We start from the raw sequence: 9,673 nt of genomic DNA on the forward strand, positions 1-9,673 counted from the left end.
CAGTGATGGTAACACCATTGAATGTCAAGGGACAGCAGCTGGATTGTCTCTTATTGGTGATGGTCATAGCCTGGCATTTGTGTGGTGTGAATGTTACTTACCACTTGTCAGCCCAAGCCAACATAGAAATTGCTGGAAATGCTCGGCAGGCCTGACAGCATCTGCGGCGAGAAATCAGAGTTAATGTTTCAGGTAGATGATCTTTCCTCAGAACGGATCCATATCTTGTCACATTTGAACACGGACTACTTCAGTATCTGAGCAGTTGTGAATCGTGCTGAACATTGGGCAGTCATCGGCAAACATCTCCATTTCTAATGTCACGATGGAGGGAAGGTCATTGCAGCAGCTGAAGATGGTTAGGTCTAGGGCACTGAGGAACCCCTGCTGAGATGTCCTGGAGCTGAGATTACTGAAGACTAGCAACCGCACCCACCTTCCTATGTGCTAGGTATGACTCCAGCCAATAGAGAGTTTGCCCCGGTACCCATGATTCCAGTTTTGCTAGGGCTCCTTGATGCTACGCTGTCAAATACGGCCTTGATGTCAAGGGCTGTCACTTTCACCTCATCTCAGGTTTACAAAGTATGATCTAGCGATAAAGGGCTTGTCATGTGAGGGGTGTTTGAGGGCTCTGGGTCTGTACTTAATGTAGTTTAGACAGATGAGAGGGGCAATACTGAGAGGCCCGGATAGAATGGACATGGAGCAGATATTTCTACTGGTAGGAGAGACGAGGACCTGAGGGCACAGCCTCAGTAAAGGGATGACCCTTTTAGAACTGAGATGAGGAGGAATTATTTTCGCCAGAGCATGATTAATCTGTGGAACTGACTGCTGCAGAAGGCTGTGGAGGCCAAGTTATTCTCTGTATTTAAGATGGAGGTGTATAGGTTCAAGGTTAGTATGGGGAGAAGGCTGGAGAATGGGATAGAAAAACATGTCAACCATGATTGAATGCAGACTTGAAGCGCTAAATAGACAAATTCTGCTCCTATATCTTATGGTCTAAACTTCAAAGTAAAGGGAGGAAAATTGTTTGAAAGATTGCTATACTTTCGTAAGATTTTCTGAAGAATCTCAATATTGTTTTACTTTTATTTAGTAAAGAACTATTGGATGAGTTTTTGGATCATGCTAAGGAAAGCAATAACAACACTCTGGCTATTGACTTGGTAAAACTGGCCGGGACATTCAGTTTGCCTGCAACATCAGAGCTGTTTGAGCGTGTAATGAATGAGTATCAACTGACGGATGAAGAGAAGTAAGCCTGTTTGCTTAGTTTATCTATAACCTGTGATTAAACATAGGCAGAGGGAAAAGTGTGTTTTATTTAATTTGTGCAAATCCATTGCCTGGCACATGTATGGTGCAAATGTTCCTTAGCATTTGTCAGCCCAATCCTGGGTATTGTGCAGGTTTTGCTGCATTACTGCTTCAGTATCTGAGGAGTTGCAAATGGTGCTGAACATTGTGCTTTTATCTGTGAACATTTCCCATGGTGGAGGGAAGGTCATTGAAGCAGCTTGAAATTATTTGGGCCTGGGATACTACCCTGACGAAGTCCTGGACCTGAGATGACAGACTTCCAACAACTGTAACCATAGTTAACTCAGCCACATTAGGGGCATTTAAACAGTCCTTGGATAAGCATATGGATAATGATGGGATAGTGTAGGGGGATGGGCTCAGATTAGTTCACAGGTCGGCACAACATCGAGCCGAAAGGCCTGTTCTGCGCTGTATTGTTCTATGTTCTATCTTGTTTGTGCTGCAACCAGTGCAGAGATTTCCCCTTGATTCCCATTGACTTTAGTTTTACTTGGGCCCCTTAATGCCATCAAATCCTTTATTCGTTAGTGGGATGAGGGCATTGCTGACCAGGCAGCATTTGTTGCCTATCCCTAATTGCCCAGAGGACAGTTAAGAGTCAGCCACATTGCTGTGGGTCTGGAGTCACGTATAAGCCAGCCCAGGTAAGGATGGCAGTTTCCTTCCCTAAAGGACACTAGTAAACCAGATGGGTTTTTCCTGACAATCTGGAATGGTTTCATGGCCACCACTAGATCCTTAATCCCAGATTATGTGGCTCCGTTTTAAATTATTTCTAAGGCTTTTTGAGTGCACCTTGGTACATGTTATTATGTTCAATGACCAACAGGGTTCCCCACATAGCTCTGTTAGGGCCTCAATAATTCACATTATTTATTAACAACTTTCTCTGTTATTGTCCAAGTTATGTCTCCAAATTTGCTGTTGACGCAAAAGTTAAGATGCTTTCTGTTAAACAGATTAGATGATGGCGTAAAAATACAAGGTTTTTTTTCCTTTATTGGTTAATGAGTTGAAGGCGTCACTGGCTGTGCAGTATTTATTGCCCATCCCTAATTGTCCAGAGGGCAATTAAGAGTCAACCACCTTGCTGTGGGTTGGAGTTACATTAGGCCAGACCAAGTGAGGATGGCAGTTTCCCTCCCTTAAGGCCATTAGTGAACCAGATGGGTGTTTGCTGACGATCAACAATAGATTAACGGTTACCATTAGATTCTTAATTCCATTTGTTTTGTTTAAACTGCATTCAAAATCCACCATCTGCTGTGGTGGGATTTGAACCCAGGTCCTCATAATGTTATCTGGATTAACAGTCCAGCAATAATACCATTAGGCCATCACCTCTGTCAAATGTGGCCTTGATATCAAGGGCTGTTACTGACTCCTCCCTCTGGAGAGCACCTGTTTAGCCTGTGTTTTGATCAAGGCTGTACTGAGGCCCCGAGCTGAGTTGTTCTGATGGAACTGAAACAGTTTGTTAAAACTAAAGTACTCCAGCTCTGAAATTTGTTGCAAAGCAAACTTATGGATTTTGTAAAGTTTTCATGCTATTCTCTTTTATTTCCAAACAAACAGAAAATCACTGGAAGAGCTGGATGCCACCAGCAGTGATAGTGACCAAGAATAATCTTCTGATGTTTGAGTCTTATCACATGATCTTCTGTTGAATTTATGGCTGCACAAGGATTGACCTGGGTATTTGCTCGCTATATGTGACTTCTGCACTGGACTGAATGTTGAACAGATACCTGGACTGAAGGAATCTTATGACTTTTATAGTTTTATCTGCTGTAAAATTTAATTACATAACTACAAAATTATGTAAGTATATGGAATATTAAAATATGACAGATCTGAAATGGCCTCTTTCGCATTTCCTGGAATTGTGAAAACATTCTCATACCTAACCTGTTGATAGCATGGCTGAAAGTCCAGGATATTAAAATAGTGGGTTCTATGTAGTTCCCAATTTTTTCTTTACAGGCACATCAAATGAATGCAGCCATTGTAACACTGAAAACTATCCTCTGAAATTCAAATTCTTTAATAGTGGCATAATTGTAATTGGAAGTTAAATTCATTATCTAAAATACTGAAGTATAGGCACAAGAGTAGGCCATTCGAGCCCTCAAGAGTGCTGTTAGTGTTTATTTTTTATGTAATTCAATAACATACCAATATTCTTACACAGAATTTGGACATATCGTTCTCAAAGCTGTAGACTGCTGGGCTATTCATTCTGCTGTATTTGGGTCTTTTTATTGATTAATTGGCAATTTGATTACTGGATCAGTCAGCAGGTCCATTAGTGTTACATATGATATGTGTATGTGGAAGGTAGGGAGCAACTAGATAGACGTTGATCATGAGATAACAAGGTGTGGAGCTGGATGATCATAGCAGGCCAAGCAACATCAGAGGAGCAGGAAAGCTGACATTTCGGGTCTGCACCCTTCTTCAGAAATGGGGGAGGGCTAGAGGATTCTGAAATAAATAAACAGAGAGAGAGAGAGGGGGAGGTGGAAAGAAGATGGATAAAGGAGCAGGTAGGTGGAGAGAAGACGGACAGGTCCAAGAGGTGGGGATGGAGCTAGTAAAGGTGAGTGTCAGTGGGTAGTTAGGATAGGGGTTGGTTCGTCAAGGGAAAACTGACAGGTCAAGGAGATGGGGATGAGACTACTAGGTAGAAAATGGGGGTGGGGGTTGGCTAGTGAAGTGAGAGGAGTGGATAGCTGAGAGAAAAGATGGACAGGTTCTCCCACCTATCTACAGAGAAGGTGCACAGAAAGATCAGCTCTAATATGAGAGATCCATTCATAGGGCTGATAACAGCAGGGAAGAAGCTGTTCTTAAATGGCGGAGGACTGCCAACTCTGCATCCCCCTCAAATCAAGCTCTGACATTCATGCCCCTTGTCAGCCCAAATCTGGATCCAGGCATATGGACACAGACTGCTTCGTCTCAGGAGTGAGGTGCAAAATGGGAACTCATCCAATCATCATAAGTCTATGAAAATGAGTCCAGGAAATGGCAACCTCTGGGACAGCATACATTAAATTAGACTCATTGCAAGAGTTTTTTTAATTCACACGTGAGATGTGGGTGTTGCTGGCCAGCCAGCATTTTTACTGTCAGTCCCCAGCTGCCCTTGAGAAGGTGGTGGTAATTTGTCATTCTTAAACTGTTGCAGTCCATGTGCTGTAGATGGATCCACGATTTTTTTTTTAGAGCGGAAATTCCAGTTAGAGCGGTCTGTTGGATATAGGGTGGATTGTGCCAACTTGTGTTGGGCAATGGAGATCTCCATATGTCAAGTGAATGCAATGCATAAAAGTAAACACTCAGCAGGGGCAGCATTAATTTATGATGTGCCTGTTCAATCAGTGGTCCATCTTAGAAATGGCCCTGAGCTGGTAAAGTCAAATAATCATGTTAATGGAATGAGGACAAAATATATTTCAGCTGTGCATTATTCTACTTAGGTATGACTATTTGGCTGTGTGACTAATTAATTGCAGTGAACTGTCTGGACTCGCATGAAGTCCTTTGCAGCTCCCTGAGAAGGAGTAATTCCACAGAAATGAGAAAACTATGTTGAAAACAGTTCATTCGTACATGCCAGAAGAATAACTGGGTAGTTGTTTAGTAACCTGCAGAAGAGTAGCCAGACCCTGACGTACGACCTTGGAGTGGCCTTTTCTACTGGCTAGAAGCTAATTGTGACTTGGCTCCATGGAAACCTGACACTGAGGATTGATGTCTGCAACACAACTGGCTTGAGGAGGATGTGACTTCCCACATTGAGAATTAACGGCTTTGTTCACCGTGGCGGCAGCAACACCAAGATGAGACGGACACAGATCCACTCCAGCCTGGGGTCTCCTGTCAGACAGGATGCAGTTCCTAGGCTGACTCCCCACAACCCAGACTTGTAGACTGGGCCAAGGTTCTGGGCTCACAGCTAGAAAAGATGACTGAGTGGAAACATTGGCAAAAGGCGCAGGCGGCCGATCAGCAGCAGTGACTAGGGGAGCATTGGATGGGCAAGAGGAGGCATCTTCTGGCCCAGCGACAAGGTGGCTTCCAGCAACCCTGCATAGCATTCTTGTCCCGGCTGCATCTTCAGGGTATTCTATCGTTCCTTATTCAGCTTTTCCCTGAGCCGAGGAGTTGTTAGCTGAACTGTGATCAACTTAACACACAGTTTTACAGTTTTTCTTTATTAAGACAATTTCTGTCATTAACATAGGTGCCATGGTGTGGCAACTTAAAGCATTTCACTGTAACTTGCATGTCAAAGTACACATGACAATTTATTTCCTGTCTGTTCTGTAAATTACCATTTCTATACCTTTCAGCCAGCTACAGACTATTGTTTCATTCCATAGGCTTTAATAATGCACCTTTAGCAGGAGAAAGAATGAAAGAAGCCTTTTTACTCTTATTGTAGTGTGAGCAAATGACTGTCGAAGGGCAATAAAGAACTGGCACTGCATGTTTGTATGCTGGAATTTAAAGCAATGAGCCAAATAAGAAAGAAAGTATTTCAACATTCCATGCTTCTGACTTTATGACAATAGGAAGGTCAATAAGGTTCTGAAGATACGACCCTGAGGACCATAAGCCTAAAAATATCAGGTGTCAATAAACACTCGCATTCTTTGTGCTAGGCACATTTCCAACCTGACAATTTTACAAGGGTAGCTTGGTACAACTCCTGGTTTTGTCCTGCCTTGACTTCAACTCCAACCATTTGCCACCTCTGGATTTCAAACATGTTTTCTAAGTTTCAACGCAGTAACCATGACTACAAGTAATTTACACACACAACCAGAAGGCACTTGGTTCTTTAAATAATCCATCTGAGCAGACAAAGATTTAACGTTTCATCTGAAAGACATCTTCAAAGATGCATGACAAAATAAAATGTCTTGTTTTTATTTGTTTGTTTCTGTAAGCTTTTGAAATTTCAACGCTGTTGCAAAAGGCACTATGCTAGGAATCTAGCAATTTTTTAAATTTGAAGTTTTAATTAAATATCCATACATTTATAGGAGGCTGGTTAGCTTGGGTGGCTAGACAGTTGGTTTGCAATGCAAAGTAACAAGTGTGGATTCAATTCCCGCATCACCTGATATGTGGTGACCCTCAGGTTAAACTACGACCACCAGTCATCTCTCTAATGAGAGAACAACCCAATGGTCCAGTAGAACTATGGCAATTTTACCTTTTATATATTTATACTGTTTAAATCACCGAACTTCTATAGCTTTACACCTAGTGCCAAGTTAACAAGTGGATATCTGAGTGTAGTAAGCACTGTGTACCACAACGTTTTTACATGTTATTGTTCAGTGAGTTTTGTGTACTGCAGAAATTACTGGGTTCTTGATTACCAAGAAGATGACCCAGAAATGGAAGGGTGCTAAGAATTGCAATGGGAAGTAGCATTGGCGGTACATGATTATCACCGAGGCAGTTACCAGGGCCCTCTAAACAACAAATACAAGGAAGAGGCAGCTTGCCATTATTGGCCCACTCTTGTCATTTGAGATCTGATTGTAACCACAAATCCACATGCATACCTATCCCATTTTATCTTTGGTTCTTTCATCCAAGTCACGTATAAAATTGCAAACCGTTGAGATCCCAGCATAGATCACTAGTGTACCACTCATTACATCTTGACAACCTGTTTCCTGTAAGCCTGCTTATCAAAACCAATAATGCCACTCCCGACACCACAAGCGTTTGTGCAGCAACCTTTGTGATGCTTCATCAAATGCTTTCTGGAAACTCAGATACAGTACATCCACCAGTGCCCCTTTATCCACAGCACCCTACTTGCTCAAAGAACTCCTCATAGTTTGATTAAATTTGATGTCCCTTTCGCAAACCGTGATGACTTTGTCTTGAACTTCACAAATTGCACTGCAGTAACTTTAATAGCAGCTTGTAACATTTTCCGTATGGTACATGTTAAGCTAACTGGCCCATCGTTTCTTATCTTCTGTTTCCCTTTTATATAAAGGAGGTTCTTTTATGCTGTCTACCATTAAAATAGAAATGTTTGCAGAATCTGGAAAATTTAAGGCCAATGTATCAATATCTCATTTGCCACGTCATTTAAGACCCAAGGATGGAATCTGGCAGGACCAAGGCGCTTATCGGCTCGCAAATCCAGCAATTCAGTAAGTTGTACTGCAATGGAGATTGTAATTTTCCCTGAGTTCTGCCAGCTACCCATTTCCTGTTATCTTGATTTATCAATGCTTTTGGGGTATTCCTTGGTCTTTTTTGTATCTTTTATGCAAAAAACTGAGGAGTGATGTGAAATACCTGCTCAATTCAGCTGTCATCTCTTTATTGTCTGTTATCAATTTCCCAATATTTTTAATTGGACCAATGCTGATGTTAACTCAGTTTTTTGTTTAAAAAGTACTTTTTAAAAAAACTCCAAACTGCTTTTATAGTTTTGGTTGGGTTTATCTTGTGCTCTAATTTTTCTCATTAATTTTTTTGTCAGTTTTTTTTCTGTTTTTATAACGTCCAATCTTCTAAACAATCTCCTGTCAAATTAAATATTAACAGTTAGAAACTTTTTTTAAAGCAATGTACAACTTTTGGTAACAAAGTGTGCAGCTGGATGAACACAGCAGGCCAAGAAGCATCTCAGGAGCACAAAAGCTGACGTTTCAGGCCTAGAGCCTTCATCAGAGAGGGGGATGGGGTGAGGGTTCTAGAATAAATAGGGAGAGAGGGGGAGGCGGACTGAAGATGGAGAGAAAAGAAGATAGGTAGAGAGGAGAGTATAGGTGGGGAGGTAGGGAGGGGATAGGTCAGTCCAGGGAAGATGGACAAGTCAAGAAGGCGGGATGAGGTGGTAGGTAGGAAATGGAGGTGCGGCTTGAGGTGGAGGAAGGGATGGGTGAGAGGAAGAACAGGTTAGGGAAGTGGAGACAGGCTGGGCTGGTTTTGGGATGCAGTGGGGGGAGGGGATGAGCTGGGCTGGTTTTGTGATGCAGTGGGGGGAGGGAAAGAACTGGGCTGGTTTTGGGATGCAGTGGGGGGAGGGGAGATTTTGAAGCTTGTGAAGTCCACACTGATACCATTGGGCTGCAGAGTTCCCAAGCGGAATATGAGTTCCTGTTCTTGCTACCTTCGGGTGGCGTCATTGTGGCACTGCAGGAGGCCCATGATGGACATGTCGTCTGAGGAATGGGAGGGGGAGTTAAAATGGTTTGCGACTGGGAGGTGCAGTAGTTTGTTGCGAACCGAGCGGAGGTGTTCTGCAAAGCGGTCCCCAAGCCTCCGCTTGGTTTCCCCAATGTAGAGGAAGCCATACCGGGTACAATGGATACAATATACCACATTAGCAGATATGCAGGTGAACATCTGCTTGACATGGAAGGTCATCTTGGGGCCTGGAATGGGGGTGAGGGAGGAGGTGTGGGGGCAAGTGTAGCACTTCCTGCGGTTGCAGGGGAAGGTGCCGGGTGTGGTGGGGTTGGAGGGCAGTGTGGAGTGAACAAGGGAGTCACGGAGAGAGTGGTCTCTCTGGAAGGCAGACAAGGGTGGGGATGGAAAAATGTCTTGGGTGGTGGGGTCGGATTGTAGATGGCGGAAGTGTTGGAGGATGATGCGTTGTATCCGGAGGTTGGTGGGGTGGTATGTGAGAACAAGGGGGATCCTCTGGGGGCGGTTGTGGCGGGGGCGGGGTGTGAGGGATGTGTTGCGGGAAATGCGGGAGACGCGGTCAAGGGCGTTCTCGACCACTGCGGGGGGCAAGTTGCGGTCCTTGAAGAACGTGGACATCTGGGATGTGCGGGAGTGGAATGCCTCATCCTAGGAGCAGATGCGGCGGAGGCGGAGGATTTGGGAATAGGGGATGGAATTTTTGCAGTATGGTGGGTGGGAGGACGTGTATTCAACCATAGATGGCAGGTCTATTTTTTGAAATTGCTCTTACTCATTGGAATGTGTACTCTGAAATATCCCCTCAAATCTATATAGTCCATAATCTTCTTTTTCTCAATTGACCTGTTCTTCAACCTAGAGGAGCTACCAACTGAATCATTTCATACATTTCTACAATGAAGTTCAACTGCCATTTATTTCACCCCTGAAACCTGTTATAACCATCTTTTCTATTTACATTGTTTTTCTTTGTGCCATCTTTTAATCTTTGAAATTATGCCCTGTATATCCAAATCCAGGTTATTTATATGGTAGGAGTTATGGCTAAGATACTAAATTATAGAAAAAGCAGGTACTTGATTTGCTGAAAAATTATAAAAAAGATGAATCATTAGAAAGGTTGGCTTTACTTCAGAAATGAGTT

The 9,673-nt window shown here is 43.1% G+C and overlaps 1 protein-coding gene across 2 annotated transcripts in view; it reads left to right on the plus strand.

Annotated features, from left to right (window-relative positions):
* ptcd3 (pentatricopeptide repeat domain 3) overlaps positions 1-3,191 on the plus strand; it is a 56,631-nt gene extending 53,440 nt beyond the window's left edge. For both annotated transcript variants that reach the window (XM_048543480.2, XM_059650166.1), the window contains 2 exons: positions 1,106-1,264; positions 2,908-3,191. In XM_048543480.2, coding sequence (XP_048399437.2) covers positions 1,106-1,264; positions 2,908-2,959 — 211 coding nt within the window. In that variant the 3' untranslated portion in view covers positions 2,960-3,191. The remainder of the gene's footprint in view (positions 1-1,105; positions 1,265-2,907) is intronic.
* The last annotated feature ends 6,482 nt before the right edge of the window (positions 3,192-9,673 follow it).

This window comes from Stegostoma tigrinum, chromosome 1 (genome assembly GCF_030684315.1).
Source record: "Stegostoma tigrinum isolate sSteTig4 chromosome 1, sSteTig4.hap1, whole genome shotgun sequence".
In the NCBI taxonomy this organism is placed as follows: Eukaryota; Metazoa; Chordata; class Chondrichthyes; order Orectolobiformes; family Stegostomatidae; genus Stegostoma; species Stegostoma tigrinum.